The 17870-nt window shown below is 41.0% G+C and overlaps 1 protein-coding gene across 4 annotated transcripts in view; it reads right to left on the bottom strand.

The window, feature by feature from the left end:
- TRMT2B (tRNA methyltransferase 2B) overlaps positions 1-17870 on the bottom strand; it is a 43075-nt gene that overhangs the window by 4464 nt on the left and 20741 nt on the right. For 3 of the 4 annotated variants that reach the window (XR_001154855.3, XR_012915915.1, XR_012915914.1), the window contains 7 exons: positions 15054-15200; positions 13778-13872; positions 13218-13432; positions 12966-13067; positions 12064-12180; positions 11749-11848; positions 3910-4094 (listed from right to left, as the gene is read on the bottom strand). Coding sequence is in view for 1 of the 4 variants with exons in the window: in XM_012767400.3 (XP_012622854.1) it covers positions 3968-4094; positions 11749-11848; positions 12064-12180; positions 12966-13067; positions 13218-13432; positions 13778-13872; positions 15054-15200 (903 nt within the window). In the remaining 3 variants the exon portion in view is untranslated. Of the gene's footprint in view, positions 1-1452; positions 4095-11748; positions 11849-12063; positions 12181-12965; positions 13068-13217; positions 13433-13777; positions 13873-15053; positions 15201-17870 lie in introns of those variants that run through there. The other variant, XM_012767400.3, reaches the window with a different exon arrangement.

Here is a 17870-nt window from a genome sequence, read left to right on the forward strand (position 1 = left end):
TATCTATGTTAAAAACAGAAAGATGCATAGAATTAGCCAGAAGAGGTAGGGAAAAGAACATTTCAAGCTAAAGAAACAGAATGTGAAAAGATCCAGAATGGAAGAACTCAACTACTTCCTTTTCAGGGAAAAGAATTCAATGTGGCTAGAGAAATGAGGTTCCCAGATTATGAAGTGGCTTTTAAGCTTCACCAAGAATTTTGGACTTTAGGCCGGGCGCGGTGGCTCACGCCTGTAATCGTAGATTGCTCAAGGTCAGGAGTTCGAAACCAGCCTGAGCAAGAGTGAGACTCCGTCTCTACTATAAATAGAAAGAAACTAATTGGCCAACTAATACATATAGAAAAAATTAGCCGGGTATGGTGGCGCATGCCTGTAGTCCCAGCTACTCGGGAGGCTGAGGCAGCAGGATCGCTTGAGCCCAGGAGTTTGAGGTTGCTGTGAGCTAGGCTGACGCCACAGCACTCACTCTAGCCTGGGCAACAAAGAGAAACTCTGTCTCAAAAAAAAAAAAAAACAAACAAAAAAAAGAATTTTGGACTTTATTTTAAAAGCAACAAGAAGCCAATGACATATTTTAAGGCAATGGAGAAAACACAATGAGACCTGCATTTTAGAAAAATCACTTTGGCTGTAGAAAATGTAATAGAGGGGACAGGAGTGGATACAAGTAGCATCAGTTGGGAATATGACTCTTGCAGCAGTAATCTGTTGAGAGATGATGGTAGTAGCATGCAGGGATGGCAACTTGGTGATAAATTAGATAGGGGCAATAGCACAGGAGAAGGACTTAGAAATCATTCCCATGCATCTGGCTTGGGTGACTCAGTAGACTGGTATATTCAACAAGATTAAGAATAGAAGAAGGCCAGGCACAGTGGCTCATGCCTGTAATCCTAGCACTCTGGGAGGCCGAGGCAGAAGGATCATTTGAGCTCAGGAGTTTGAGACCAGCCTAAGCAAGAGCGAGATCCAGTCTCCACTAAAAAAATAGAAATAAATTAGCTGGACAACTAAAAGTATATATATTAAAAGAAAAAAAAAAAAACTAGCCAGGCATGGTGGTGCATGCCTGTAGTCCCAGCAACTCGGGAGGCTGAGGCAGGAGGATTGCTTGAGCCCTGGAGTTTGAGGTTGCTGTGAGCTAGGCTGACACCACAGCACTCTTGCCTGGGCAACAGAGTGAAACTCTATCTCAAAAAAAAAAAAAAAAAAAAAAAAAAAAAGAATAGAGGAAGAACAGTTTGGGGGGAAAGATCTAAAACATTCAACATTAAATATGTTGAGTTTTGGCCAGGTGCGGTGGCTCACTGTGTAATTCTAGCACTTTGAAGGCCGAGGTGGGAGGATTGTTTGAGCTCAGGAGTTCGAGACCAGCCTGAGCAAGAGCAAGAGCAAGACCCCGTCTCTACTAAAAAAAAAAAAAAAAAAAAAAGTTGACTTTGGAGTATCTAGAAGATGTCCAGGAGGAATCAACCTTGTAGGCAATTGGATATGAGAGAGAGAGAACTCTGGTTCTGGCTTACATAACTGGTAGATGGTACTGCCATTTATTGATATGGAGAACAAAGAAGAGGAAAAATAAATGCTATTTTCTTTTCTTTTTTTTTTTTTTTTTTTTTGAGACAGAGTCTCGCTTGTTGACCAGGCTAGAGTGAGTGCCGTGGCGTCAGCCTAGCTCACAGCAACCTCAAACTCCTGGGCTCAAGCAATCCTTCTGCCTCAGCCTCCCGAGTAGCTGGGACTACAGGCATGCACCACCATGCCCGGCTAATTTTTTCTATATATATCAGTTGGCCAATTAATTTCTTTCTCTTTATAGTAGAGACGGGGTCTTGCTCTTGCTCAGGCTGGTTTTGAACTCCTGACCTCGAGCAATCTGCCCGCCTCAGCCTCCCAGAGTGCTAGGATTACAGGCGTGAGCCACCGCGCCCGACTATAAATGCTATTTTAAAAACTTTAGTTAGAAAAGTAATATAATTCCATTACATAAAATTAAAAACTAAGGAAATGGAAAAGAAAACTTATGTGACTACCATAAATCAACACTTTTATCATTTTAGAATATTGTCTTCTAGTCTTTTAAAATGGATATTTATTGTATTGTATAGTTTTATGTAATGTGTATATTTCTTTTATTTTTTTATTTTTGGAGATACGGTCTTGCTCTGTTGCTCTATCGCCCAGGATGGATGGAGTACAGTGGCACAATCATAACTCATTGTAACCTCACACTCCTAGGCTCAAGTGATCTTCCTGCCACAGCCTCCCAAGTTGCTAGGACTACAAGCACATGCCACTATGCCCAGCTAGTTTAAAATTTTTTTTGGTAGAGACAGGGTCTCACTATGTTGCCCAGGGTGGTCCCAAACTCCTAGCCTCAAGCAATCCTACAGCCTCAGCCTCCCAAAGTACTGGGATTACAGGTGCAAGCCAGGAAGCTGTGCCTGTATTTCTGTATGTTATCCTGTTCTGATATCTTAAAAAATCTTTCTGGCTGCTCCTCCCTGGGCTAGTTAATTCTTAGATAGCAAGGGCTCAGCAATTCCTCCTCCATGAGGCCTATACACCCTAGGAGACAATATTCCTCTGTTTTAATCATCACAAGGACAAAATCAACAAAACTACTAGAGAGCACCCCTATAACTTAGAGCCTGCAAGAATTACTCAAACTAGCCAATCCTAAACTGTTCGCCCTGCCCTATGTTGCCTTTCCCAAGGAAACCTAAATAAAGGCAGTGGCCTAAACCTTCCCCTTGTTCCTGCCTTCTGCCTCCTGACCATTCTGGTGTCTTTCCCATGTGCCCCTGTGTGGTATGGCGCTCCTTCTGTCTCGAGGATCTGTGAGTATAAACAGACTTTGTTTTTCTGAACCTCTACTGTGGCTACACCTGACTGACCATGTCATAAAAGAATACAAAACATTATATAGTAGCTTTAACAGCCATATTTTCCTGAGAAGGAGGCTTCTCTAGAAGCATTTGGGATAGAGAAAAATTAAAAATACTAGTAGACCTGTTATCATTTTGTAAGTGAGACAACACTTGCTAAATTACACATCCTTTAGGCCATTAAAAGTTTCCAAACATAATCTAAATTGTTGGGCAAGTATCCAAGAACAATTCCAGAGTTGAAGAAATCCTAGACTAGAGAATGTTGAATATAGAGTCAGTTTTCAACATCCACTTTATAATACTCCATATTAGAATATTAAAATATTAGCTTTCTCCCTCTATACTACACAGCACAATCAAAGTTGTTTAGTCTCTTCTTTGAAAGTCTCTTTCCCCTTAGCGCCTCTCCAATAACTAGTTCTTCCTCCATGGGTGAGAATTAATTGGTGTTATTGCTCCTAGGGCTAACCACATTATCAAAGGGCATTCTAGAGGCCTCAAAGGCAAGAAAACCCAAAGGAATGAATCTCTACTGATGATCACTCAGTCACCCTGCAATCACTTCCTGGCTTCCTCTGCTTTTTAAAAAGCTAAATTTGTTTCTAGTTCTAATCCTTGGCTACCTCATGAACTCAGAAGTCTTAAAAACATCTAAAAATAGTAAAATCTCTGAACAAATACAGAGTCTAGTCAATGTGAAATTATAACCAGCTGCTATAAAAAGCTCAGCTGTCACCATGCCATAAACAGACTCAGATGGAAAAGACAAGAAAACAAACTAGGACCAAAAGAACCATGACAGGCTAACAGCAAAAGGAAGAAATAGTCCGGATCCAGGGACAAGGAGTGGAGAATGGTCAAAGCCAGGCCAACAGAGCACGATCACAAGGGAACCTGAAAACTAAGGTTAAACGTGCCTCAGACAGGAGACCTACTATATTCTTCCTGCTTATGATTCAAACATTAGTTTCCCTAGTAATGCTCCCAGTGCCTGCAATGTAGCAATATGCCAAACCTGAAAGTCTGTGAAACTTCAGCCTTAACAAGTAGCCTGTATTCTTCTAGGAGGCTGCTTATCGAGTGAACAGGAGCACCAGCTCGCAGTGTGGGGTGTGGGGAAACAAATCCACAGGTACAGCTTGTCTCAGGACAAAAGGCTTGCCTAGGAGCTTTTTAGCAGAGTTTGGAGGACAGCACAGCCTGTAGAAATAGATCATAATGTCAGTTCCCCAAAACAAAAGGACCTGCAAGAACACAATTGCTTAAAATGTAAGCCCTTCCCACATCCCCCTGTGTTTCTCTCTTATAGAGCATTTATCATATTCAACGTAACTGTTTTTCTTAACCAGCTTCCTCACTGCAGTATAATCTTTTTGAGGGTGGAAATGATGCAAGAAACTGCCTATTCATTATTCATCTCTGTGTTCCCACTATGGGACACACAATAGGGGTTCAATATATATCTGGTGAATGGAGAGAGGGGCCTAGGTCATATATTTTTCTGTATGATTAGCACACAGTAGGTAATTACTAAATATTTTCTTAAATTTATTCTATTAAAAATTCTTAAGGTAGATTACTTTTTCCCCCTTGTTTCAAAGGCTCATTACAGAAAATACAGGCAAGAAAAAATAATACCTATAAAAATTCACCTATAAACTCGCCATTCAGAGAAGGACCACTACTGCTAACTTTTCAGGATGTATCTTTCCAACTATTTAAAATTGATTTTTAAAGATGGAGTCACACTATAAATATTATACATTACTGCTTTACCACCAATTTCTTCAATTAATAATATATGATAAGCATCTCTCCATTATATGTAAAGCTATTTCACTTTTATTGGCTATATGGTATTTCACTAAATAAATGTAACATAGTTTATCTAATTTCTTGCAATTGAAAATCTAAGTTTCTTTCTGTTATTTCAAAAAGTCCCTCCAGGAATATTATAGTTATATCTTTGCACTCATTTTCAGTTATTTAGTGGAAGTGCTGAGTTGAAGGGCCTATACTTTTTTTTTCCTTCTTTTTTTTTTTTTTTTTTTTTTTTTGAGACAGAGTCTCACTTTATTGCCCAGGCTAGAGTGAGTGCCGTGGCGTCAGCCTGACTCACAGCAACCTCATTCTCCGGGGCTCAGCGATCCTACTGCCTCAGCCTCCCGAGTAGCTGGGACTACAGGCATGCGCCACCATGCCCGGCTAATTTTTTCTATATATATTTTTAGTTGGTCAATTAATTTCTTTCTATTTTTGGTAGAGACGGGGTCTCGCTCAGGCTGGTTTCGAACTCCTGACCTTGAGCAATCCACCCGCCTCGGCCTCCCAGAGTGCTAGGATTACAGGCGTGAGCCACCACGCCCGGCCTTTTTTTCCTTCTTTTAAAACAGGGTCTCGCTGTGTAGCCCAGGCTAGAGTGCAGTGGTGCTATCATAGCTCACTGCAACCTCAAACTCCTGAGCTCAAGCAATCCTTCTGCCTCAACCTCCTGAGTAGCTGGAACCACAGGCACATGCCACCACTCCCAGCCACTTTTTTCCCCATTTTTATACAGATGGGGTCTCACTAGGTTGCCTGGGCTGGTCTTCAACTCCTAGCCTCAAGCAGTCCTCCCACCTCAGCCTCCAAAAATGCTGGGATTACAGGCATGAGCTACCATGCCTGGCCAGGCCTATATGTTTTTAAGGCCCTAAAATATATATCACCAAGGTGTTCCAAAACAGGTTGTACTGATTTACATCCATACCAGCCAAGTAGAAAAACTTATTGTTCATTGTATATTCTATTATTTGAATTTTTCTGCCATATATACATACTGTCTTTTCAAAATAAAATTTTCTTCACTTTTTGAGGTCATGTTTACTGTTATACTCAGTATGAATGTTAATGGAATCCTAGGTTTATCCTTAATCATTACATTTTTAAAATTTGTTTTGTATTTGAGTATTTTCATTTAATTCAAAATGAAATAACATAAAAAGGTATACAGTGAGGTCTCCTTCCCACCCGTGATTCCCATCTCCCCAGTTCTCCTCAACTATAGATAACTATTATCAGTTTCTTGTATAACTATTATTGGTTTCTTATATAACTTACCAGAGATTCTCTATGCATATACAAATATATATTATTCTACTTTTATTTTACAAAGATAGTTTACTATTATACAAACAATTCTGTACCTGGTTGTTTACACTTTGTTAACATAGCTCAGAACCAAAATCACAAGGCCCCTCCCAAAACAGATGGCATCTTCAAAATTAAAAACTCTTATGCTTCAAAGGATACTGTTCAGAAAGTGAAAAGACAACCCACAGAAAAGGAGAAAAATTTTGCAAATCATAATGGACTTATACCTGGAATATAAAAGAACTCTTGGCCGGGCGCAGTGGCTCACGCCTGTAATCTTAGCACTCTGGGAGGCCGAGGCGGGAGGATTGCTCAAGGTCAGGAGTTTGAAACCAGCCTGAGCAAGAGCGAGACACCGTCTCTACTATAAATAGAAAGAAATTAATTGGCCAACTAATATATATATAGAAAAAATTAGCCGGGTATGGTGGTGCAGGCCTATAGTCCCAGCCACTCGGGAGGCTGAGGCAGAAGGATCGCTTGAGCCCAGGAGTTTGAGGTTGCTGTGAGCCAGGCTGACGCACTCACTCTAGCCTGGGCAACAAAGCAAGACTCTGTCTCTAAATAAATAGATAGATAGATAGATAGATAGATAGATAGATAGATAGATAGATAGACAGACAGACAGATAAAAAGAACTCTTAAAACCCAATAATATAATAAAAAGAAAACCCAATTAAAAATGTGCAAATGGCGAGGCGCGGTGGCTCATGCCTATAATCCTAGCACCCTGGGAGGCCAAGACGGGAGGATCACTCAAGATCAGGAGTTCAAAACCAGCCTGAGCAAGAACAAGATCCAGTCTTTACTAAAAATAGAAAGAAATTAATTGGCCAACTAAAAATACATAGAAAAAATTAGTCGGGCATGGTGGCACTGTAAGATACTGGGCTATAAAAACAATAGACACCTTCCAGCTTCTGTTTACTGCTTGTTTGCTAACCGCAAGGCATTATGAGTATATTATGGGATGCAGAGGAAAAAGACAAAGAGAGCGGAAACTGGAGTCTCTCAGCTAGGACCCGGAACAGGTTAGGGCCTATCAGGGGCAGGCTGAAGTAAGAATCACTGTGGGGGCAGATGCATGACCAGTGTGTAAACAACTGAGTTATAAAAAGGGGACTAACACACAAAGAAGGGTCCCTGCCTGGAGAAGAGGCCACTGTGCTGGCACTCTGGGGGCTCAGACCCTAGCTCGAGCTAGACAATAAAACTCCTTTTGATAATTACAGCCTCGGTGACTCTGTCTCTCTGTCCTGCAGCCTTGTGAATCTCGAATATAACAGTGCATGCCTGTAGTCCCAGCTACTTGGGAGGCTGAGGCAGAAGAATTGCTTGAGCCCAGGAGTTTGAGGTTGCTGTGAGCTAGGCTGACGCCACAGCACTCTAGTCCGGGCAACAGAATGAGACTCTGTCTCAAAAAAAAAAAAAAAATGTGCAAACGACTTGAACAGACATTTCTCTAAAGAAGATTTTAAAATGGCCAACAAGGCCGGGCGCGGTGGCTCACGCCTGTAAGCCTAGCACTCTGGGAGGCTGAGGCGGGTGGATTGCTCAAGGTCAGGAGTTGGAAACCAGCCTGAGCAAGAGCGAGACCCCGTCTCTACTATAAATAGAAAGAAATTAATTGGCCAACTAATACATATAGAAAAAATTAGCCGGGCATGGTGGCGCATGCCTGTAGTCCCAGCTACTCGGGAGGCTGAGGCAGCAGGATTGCTTGAGCCCAGGAGTTTGAAGTTGCTGTGAGCTAGGCTGACGCCATGGCACTCACTCTAGCCTGGGCAACAAAGCGAGACTATGTCTCAAAAAAATAAATAAATAAATAAATAAAAATAAAATGGCCAACAAGTACATGAAAAAAGGCTCAACATCATTAGCCACTGGGGAAATGCAAATCAAAACACTAAGGTCGGCCGGGCGCTGTGGCTCACGCCTGTAATCCTAGCTCTTGGGAGGCCGAGGCGGGCGGATTGCTCAAGGTCAGGAGTTCAAAACCAGCCTGAGCAAGAGCAAGACCCCGTCTCTACTATAAATAGAAAGAAATTAATTGGCCAACTGATATATATATAAAAAAAATTAGCCGGGCATGGTGGCGCATGCCTGTAGTCCCAGCTACCCGGGAGGCTGAGGCAGAAGGATCACTCGAGCCCAGGAGTTTGAGGTTGCTGTGAGCTAGGCTGACGCCACGGCACTCACTCTAGCCTGGGCAACAAAGCGAGACTCTGTCTCAAAAAAAAAAAAAAAAAAAAAAAAAAAAACACTAAGGTGAGCACAGGGGTACACACTTATAGTCCCAGCTACTCAGGAGGCTGAGGTGGGAGGATTGCTTGAGCTCAGGAGTTTGAGGCTAACCTGGGCAACATAGCAAGATCTCATCTCTATTAAAAAAAAAGGGGGGAGGTGAATTGTATAATAAATAAATTATATCTCAATAAAGCTGTTTAAAAAATAGCATGCCTTAGAGCTCTTTCATTATCATAGAGAACATCTTCATTCTTTTATAGCAGCACAGTGTTTCATTATGGATGTAGCATAGCTGATTTAAACAGTTCCCTATTGATGGACTTTTAGGGTATTTTACCTTTTGCTGTTAAAATACTGCAATAAATAAATTTGTGGGCTGGGCGTGGTGGCTCACGCCTGTAATCCTAGCACTTTGGGAGGCCGAGGCGGGCGGATTGCTCAAGGTCAGTCAGGAGTTCGAAACCAGCCTGAGCGAGACCCCGTCTCTACCAAAAATAGAAATAAATTAATTGACCAACTAAAAATATATATACAAAAAATTAGCCGGGCATGGTGGCGCATGCCTGTAGTAGTCCCAGCTACTCGGGAGGCTGAGGCAGGAGGATTGCTTGAGCCCAGGAGTTTGAGGTTGCTGTGAGCCAGGCTGACGCCATGGCACTCACTCTAGCCTGGGCAACAAAGTGAGACTCTGTCTCAAAAAAAAAATAAATAAAATAAAAAAATAAATTTGTGTATATATGTCATTTTACATGTGTGAGTATATCTGTAGGATAAAGCCTCAGGAATGGAATTACTGAGTAAAAGGGTATATATTTGTAATTTTAATCTATATTGCTAAATTTCCCTCCATAGGGAGAATACCAATTTACATAGGGTTAGTATTCAATTTACACCAGTAATTTTTTAGAATTCACATTTCCCTATATTATCATCAATAATGCATTATCAAACTTTTGAACTTTTGCCAATCTGAGATATAAAAAGTAGTATCTGAGGGTACTTTTAATTTGTATTTCCATTATTATGGGAGAGACAACATCCTCTCATGGTTCATAAACACATTTCTAACATTTCCCTTTCATATCATCTGTTCATTCCTTTCATATCATCTGCTTTTCTATGGGGCTGTTGTACTTTTTCTTATCGATTTCCAGGAGTTTGTTATAGATAAAGGAAACAAGTCTTTGTGACATGAACTGCAATTTTTTTCCAATTATGTTGTCTCTTGTCTTTACTTATGGTGCTTTTCATCATGCACAAATTACTGATTTTTTTAAATAGTTTTGAAATATAACTCACATACCATACAGCTCACCCATTTATACAGTTCATTGGTTTTTAGTATATTCACAGAGTTGTAAATCTAACACCACAATCAATTTTGGAACATTTTTCATAAGCTCAAGATACCACACACTTCTTAGTAATCATGCCACATTTTCCCCCAAACCCCCACCACCACTCCTAGCCAACCACAAATCTACTTTCTGTTTCTATGGATTCGCCTACTCTAGACATTTCCTATAAATGGAATCATATAATATGGGACCTTTTGTGCCTGACTTCTGGATACCAGTGCCTTATAAATGATTTGCAAATATTTTCTCCTATTCTGTAGTTTGTCTTTTCATTTTATCAATGACATCACTTGCAGTACATAAGTTTTTTTTTCATTTTGATAATTTTTTTGTTTTTTTGGTCCTTAAGCTTTTGATATCATATCTGAGAAGGCTTTGCCTAAGGTCATGAAGACTCTAAATCTCCTATGTTCTGTTCTAAGAGTTTTATAGCTTCATCTCTTACATTTAGTTCTGATACATTTTGAATTCATTTTTGTGTATGGTGTAATGATGGGAGAAGTTATTTTTATGTAGTTAAATTTAACAACTTTTTATTATATGACTTCTGAATTTTCACTGTTAGGGCTTGCACTCCAAGATTATAAAGAAATTCTTTGATTTCCTAGGGTGCATTTATAATTTCCCTTTTTTACATTAAAAACTTTTTTTGAAACAGAGTCTCACTCTGTGGCCCAGGCTGGAATGTGGTGGCATGATCAAAACTCACTGTAGACTTGAACTCCTGGGCTCAAGCAATCTTCCCACCACCTCAGCCTCCTGACTAGCTAGGACTACAGGTGCACACTACCATGCCCAATTAATTAATTTATTTTTTTATTTTTTATTTTTTTAGAGATGGAGTCTCACTATGTTGTCCTGGCTGGTCTCAAATTCCTGGTCTCCCCATCTCGGCCTCCCAAAGCACTAGGATTACAGGCATGAGCCACCCACCACACCTGGCCAATTTATGGAATTTTTTTTTTACCATTATTGATTTCTTCCTTCAGTTTCCTTTAGGTTTATTGTTCTTTTTCTAGCTCATTGACTTGAAAGCTCAATTCACTTACTTTTTATAATATATTGACAAATACTAATCATATATATTTACTTTTAATTCTCACCTGTTATGTTCAGGTATATCATCTGTACTTTATACCTGCCTATGTAGTTTCAATGTTAGAAAGAAATTACTTAGGTTAAAAAGAGAAAGATTACAAAAAGAAAACATTTCAAAAATCAAAATAGCTGACCAGGACCAGAACTAGAATGAAATGAGAGGCACTCACATTGGGTGCAAAATTTAATAGGGTGCCAAAAAAACTCTGCAATTAAGACAACTAATATTTTGATACAATATTTTAGAATATCAAATTAGGAAACTGCAGCCTGTAAGCTAGCCACCTCCTTTTATAAATAAAGATTTACTGGAACCAAAGCCAAACTCAGAGTAAGGCAGTGAGGCAGGGTTCAACAAGCACAGGTGCAGCTCCTACCTTTTAAAAAAATTTAATATTTTGTTCATCATGAATTGTGGGGTCAATTTTGATTTTTTTAAATATCGCATTAAAAAATTATCTTTTTTTTTTTTTTTGAGACAGAGTCTCACTCTGTTGCCCAGGCTAGAGTGCTGTGGCATCAGCCTAGCTCATAGCAACCTCAAACTCCTGGGCTCAAGCAATCCTTCTGCCTCAGCCTTTCAAGTAGCTGGGACTATAGGCATGTACCACCATACCTAGCTAATTTTTTCTATATATTTTTAGTTGTCCAGCTAATTTCTTTCTATTTTTTTAGTAGAGATGGGGTCTGGCTCTTGCTCAGGCTAGTCTCGAACTCCTGACCTGGAGCGATCCTCCTGCCTCGGCCTCCCAGAGTGCTAGGATTACAGGCGTGAGCCACCGCACCCGGCCAAAAATTTATCTTGATTGCTGCAATTTTTGGCAGCCTCTTAAATTTCATACCCAAACTGAGTACCTGACTTGCCTCACCCTAGACCCAGCCCTGTAATTGACTATTAAAGGTAGTATAATGTTTTCTTTTCTGTTTCTTTACACTTCCCTGCATTTTCCAAATTGTGTGTATGCATGGGTTACTTTGATAATGGGAAAAAATAATTTAAAAAAGAAATCAAGACTCACTCAATGATGTTCCTTGTGGTTTCACCATGGGGCTTGCAGGAAACAAAAACTAGTGTGCGGATAGCCCTGCAGTTTCGAATGGCTTGAACCACCTTGTAATCTGAAGGAAGAAATACCTTGCTATTAATATAATTAAACCACCATGGTCCCAGCTATCACAAACTCCCACTGACCAACATGTAGGACTGATTAGGAATAGAGAAGAAGCAAGTTCAGGACCAGCTCATTGGGAGCTCCCTTAGCATGGTGTGGGAATGAGGAACCAAAGCTGGTGGCCTTCATGAGAAACACCCAATTAACTTGGCCAATGCTTACGCAGTCCGGCGCGGGCTGGGTTTACCACAGCAATTAACTGCTCATCTTCCTTTGACTTTAGCAGCTGTGGCAAAATGTTCTCCGCTCGACCAGTGTGAAATTCACAGTTTGTGATCCCTGTGGAAGAGATGCTCATGTGACATAACTCAAGGCCAGCAGTTGGAGAGGGGAGCTTTAGCTTAGAGAAATGTACAGGAGCCAGGGCTCTGCTATGTTCCCTTTGGATCTGGCATACCTCCAAATAACAACAAAAGAAATGCTTCTGGATGTACTTCATTTTTTCCCAAAGTACTTTCCCTTGAAATATCTCAGTAAGCCTTTCAGATTGAGTGACTAGATAGTGTTATTTTATAAATTATTAATAACAACTCACATGGCACATAAATACCTACACCAAGATAAGAACCTTGACTTTTACTCAAGTGCTTTTCCTGTTATATCAGGCATTTTCACACATTGCCTCAGGAGCTGTCTGGAGGTGGAGTAGAGGGGACAAGATGATCTGTTTTCTATATTGCAGTTAGGCGTAAGATTTTGTTTGAAGAAAAGATTTTGTTGCTGAAAATATAGGTTTGAAACCTATTGTATTATGCCATGGTGTCTCATGAGTTTAATGTCAAGAAGGCTCTTCTAGTCTGTCTAAAGTTTTGCCACTGCCCTTCCTTATTACCTAGCCTTGTTCCTTCCCTCACTCTTCTTCTGGATAGGAAATTTAAAAAAATATATCAGATATTGGGACCTTTTCCAGAAAACCATCAAGACCCAACTCTGACCACTCCAGAATCCCCTCTCTTCCTCCCTGCAGGTCAGCGATACCGTAGTTGCCCCTTCCCACACAATGCTTTCCATAGCACAGAAACAACTGCGCCCCTTAATTTCGCCCCCAACTGTGAGCTGTGTACCATTGAAGGCTGCAGTCCACCTGGCATCCTCTACCGCCTGCTCCACCAATTCAATCCCAAGGACCTGGGATGTATGCTGAGCCAGAGAGAGGCCAATCACACCTGGGGAGGTAAGGGAGAATAAGAGGAAGGTATTTTAGGGTTTTAAACCAACAAGGTTAGGCCTGCATCACTACGACTACCTACCCTTGCAAGCTGCAAGGGCCCTGGGAGCTAACCAGCTTGCAAATTTGGCCCTGGGCTACTACTTGCCAGTTCCACAGCAGATGTCAAGGAGGACAGTGTCAGAGTTCACGCCACTCAGCTCCCCCACAGTCTGATACAGCATCTCTGCACCAGCAGTGTTAATCTGGAAAAAGGCATCTGGAGAGATGCGGATCTTCAAGCCTAGGAGATCTTCAAAGATGTGGGGTTCCCCAAATAAGAGCTGGTAGGGGGACTGCTGATGGCTGCAGCGAGTCATGGTGCTGGAAAAGAATAAGAGAAGAAAGCATTTTAGAATGGCAGACCATTCCATGGCTAGTGGTTGGTTGGAAGGGGACGCCCTAGGCCTCTCAGCTAGGAGACACAGCCTCCTTGCCATGGCCCTGAGAGCTCTGTAGGAGTTTTCTCTCGGGGGATGGAAGTTCATGCAGACATTCTCACATCTACATTTTTGACCTGGATTCCCAGACCTGGCTGTTGTACAAGAGCCAGAAACACTTAGCCCAGATCCTCCACTATCAATCAGCAACCCTGCATCAGCAATCCATAAACCAAGACTTTGGCAAGCCATCAGGCTCCAATTTGCTGTTTGTCTGTCCCAGGTTTACCTTTCCTGGAAGTAAAGTGAGGTCAAGTCACAGGCTGCTCCAGGGCCTTGGATGAAAAATTCCTTTACAGTCTCCTTCTGAACAGAGAGCTCCTCCTGCCCAGACCACAAAATCAGCAGTCAAGCAAAGACTCATCTCTGAGAAATTTTTTCTCCAAGTTCTACAGTAATCAGCCCTGCAGCAGTCAGACAAGGAGACACATTTCTCAAATCCTATTAAAAACAACACTTAACATAAAGCAAGGTTCTATAGGACAAAAAGAGAACCCCACACTATTTTCACATCTCAGTAGAAGCACTGCTTTGCTTTTGACAAATCCTATACAACAGAATTGGCACTTCCTTTAATTTGAGCCTCTAATAATTCTTTAAAGAAAGTGTGAGTTATTATTGTTGTAAACAAGGAGCTAAATTAAGCTTTTTCCCATCATGAGGACACAATAACCTTTCAATTCTCTTCATACTTCTCCACCTCAGACATCCCAACCACCCACCCAAATGCCACCTCAGAAGACGTGAGTCCTAGGAGAAAGAAAAGAGGGGACACAGAAGAGGATGAACATGGTAGTGAAATCTTTTTTTTTTTTTTTGAGTTCGGAACATTATAAAATTCTTACATCACTACAGAGAGCCTAAGCATTAGCCTGATACAAGGATGTATTGCAATAAACCACGTTAGAGTTATAGAATTAAAAACATCAGGTCAGGAATCAAAGGATCTGGGTTCCAATCCTAGCTTTGCTATTTACTGAGTCTTTAACTTTGGGTATTTTTATGCCTCCATTTGCTCATCTGTAAAATGAGGGTGACAATACCTCTCCTTCTCCTGCCTACTTGACAAGTTGATTGAGGTGATCCTGTAAGTGTAGGAATGTTTTAACATGTGAATGTTTGAAAACTCTAAGTACGCTACAAATGTAAAGTATTACTTGGGTTATGAATTTCTGACATTCTAGTCTCTGTTGAATTGGCTTTTGGATTCAATAGAGTACCTAATACCATGAACAAAGTTCTCGTGAAAATACTTGGGAGTCCTCACATGACAATTAATTTGGTAACTAGCCATAGTCTCTGTGGTTTGATTATGCCAGAATTATGGTTAAATATTATCCTTACCATCTTCCCCTCCTCATCTCCAACCCCTCTCTACAATCGACATAAATATTCTGTGGATATGTAGTTCCTACTATATGTCCTGAAACTTCCAAAAATGAACAGCAGCATAGTAACAGTTAGGGTTGCTACAGTAGTTGCCCCTATCATCCTGTGAGGCTCACCTGACTTAACTCCTGGGGATGGAAAGTGATGATAGCCATCGTGTGCCCTTGGCTATTGGTGCGGACTGTGAGTTCACGCCAGTATCCACCTTCATGAAACAGAAGGCAGGGTTCCAGTGGAGACTGTCGAAGGAATGTTTCATAGTACTAGGAAGAAAATAATATTATTACACAGGGAAAACAACTAACAAGTTCCACAGCTGATTATTCATGCTAGGTGACTGTTTGGGGCTATATTATAACCTCTCAAAATGCATATATTTAAGCCTTAACCCCTAGTACCTCAGAATGTGACCATATTTGGAGATAACCCTTCTCAAGAAGTGATTAAGTTAAAAAGAGACCATTAAGGAAGGCCTTAATCTAACCTGACTGGTGTCATAAGAGAAAATTTGGACACACAGAGAGACACCAGGGATGGGTATACAAACAGCAAAGACCACAGTGTGAGGACACAGAAAGAAAGACTCCATCTGTAAGCCAAGTAGAGAGGCCTCAGAAGAACCCAAACCTGCCAAGACCCTGATCTTAGACTTCTAGCCTCCAATGAGGAAATAAATATCTGTTGTTTAAGCTACCCAGTCTGTGGTATTTCATTATGGCAGCCCTAGCAGACTAATACAGTGGTATAAAAAACATGGTCCCTGGCCAGGCACGGTGGCTCATACCTGTAAACCTAGCGCTCGGGGAGGCCAAGGCGGGAGGATCACTCAAGGTCAGGAGTTTGAAACCAGCCTGAGCAAGAGTGAGATCCCGTCTCTACTATAAATAGAAAGAAATTAATTGGCCAACTAATATATATAGAAAAAATTAGCCGGGCATGGTGGCGCATGCCTGTAGTCCCAGCTACTCCGGAGGCTGAGGCAGTAGGATTGCTTGAGCCCAGGAGTTTGAGGTTGCTGTGAGCTAGGCTGACGCCACGGCACTCACTCTAGCCTGGGCATCAAAGCGAGACTCTGTCTCAAAATAAAAAATAAAAAATAAAAAAATGGTCCCTGCCCTGTGACCTTCCAGAGGATACTATCTATTGAATAAGATTCCAAACTGTAAGCTCCATGAAGGCTTAGAGTTGTATCATTAGTCTGGCACATACTACATGTAAGAAATATTATTAAAAGAAGGTATGAATGAATGAACACGAAAAGTATTCATATATGGAATCTCAGTTTATTCTATATACAGTACAGAATATAATAATCTTCCATTTCTGTGAATTCCTCTGGCAGCAATTCTTAATGTATTACTAAGCTGCTATGATTCCACTCTTACTTATGATTTCCTAATGTTAGCCTATCATTTCTATATTTCTTCCTATAACCAGGTGCCAACTACATTATACCTTAGTCAGATCCTCCATTTCTTCCTGGTGAATAAAAGTCAAATGCAATCCTGATTTAGTTTTGGGGATCTCAAAAATCTTCAAAGCCAGACTTTTCAAACAAAAGCCAGTTACTACCACAACAGGACACACTGTCTGATTTACTAGGTCCTTTTGTTTTCATAATGCATGCAGTCTAGGTCCACCATATTTTTTTAAAAAACCCAAATTATGCAGGGAAGGAGGAGTTATACCAAAAAACAATGCTACCTGACAGGGTTAAATCAATTAAGCCTGCATTTGATCACTTTCACTGTAATTTCATATAAATGCAACATAAGATATACTTGATTTATACTGAACATAGTTTTCAATTTTTTTTTTTTTTTTTTTTTGCGGGGGACAGGGTCTCACTCTGTCACCCAGGCTGGAGTGCAGTGGTGCAATCATAGCTCACCGTAACCTCAAATTCCTGAGGGCAAGCAATCCTCCTGCCACATTCTCCTGAGTAGCTAGAACTACAGGCACGTACCATGACATCTGGCTAATTTTTAAATTTTTTTTGTAGAGACAGGATCTCAGTATATTGGCTAGGATGATATCAAACTCCTGGGCTCATGTGATTCTCCCATTTCAGCCTCCCAAATTGCTGGGATTACAGCTGTGAGCCATTGCACCCGGCTAATTTCCAAATTTTAAGGTTTGTGATTTAAAGAAAGGCTGGTTCCACTGTTGTTTACGGGCTGGTTAGAAAGAAATGCTTCTTGGAAGCAAGATTCAAATTTAATAGAGGTCCTGGAAGGATGATAATTAAACAGGTGAGCCTGACCTGGAAGATAATGGGTAAATAAATATGAAATATGGCTTCCAGGACCTTGGTTTCTTCATTGTAAAATGGAGACCGAAACTCCTAATAGCTTATATGGGAATGCCTAAGGTTGAAGGGACTTTCTAGTTAAAATACCAGAATATTCCTCCTAAAAATCTTACTAAAATAAAATAAAATTTAAAAAGCATGAACTTATTTACTTAAGCTTATCGTTCCCAACAATTCTCCCTTCTCTCTCTCCTCTTACTTCCCTCCTCCAGTACTGGATCATTCTCATCAATATACAAGCATGTTCTCAATGTCTCATTTTAAGAAGAAATAAAAAAAAGGAACCTTCTCAACCCCACATTCCCTACTAGCTACTGCTCCATTTCTCTGCTCCTCTTTGGAGCAAAACTCCTCGCAAGAACTATACAGGCCGGGTGCCGTGGCTCACGCCTGTAATCCTAGCACTCTGGGAGGCCGAGGCGGGTGGATCATTTGAGCTCAGGAGTTTGAGACCGGCCTGAGCAAGAGTGAGACCCCGTCTCTACCAAATATAGAAAGAAGTTAATTGGACAACTAAAAATATACAGAAAAAATTAGCTGGGCATGGTGGTGCTGCCTGTAGTCCCAGCTACTCGGGAGGCTGAGGCAGGAGGATGGCTTGAGCCCAGGAGTTTGAGGTTGC

Source organism: Microcebus murinus, chromosome X (genome assembly GCF_040939455.1).
Source record: "Microcebus murinus isolate Inina chromosome X, M.murinus_Inina_mat1.0, whole genome shotgun sequence".
Lineage (NCBI taxonomy): Eukaryota > Metazoa > Chordata > Mammalia > Primates > Cheirogaleidae > Microcebus > Microcebus murinus.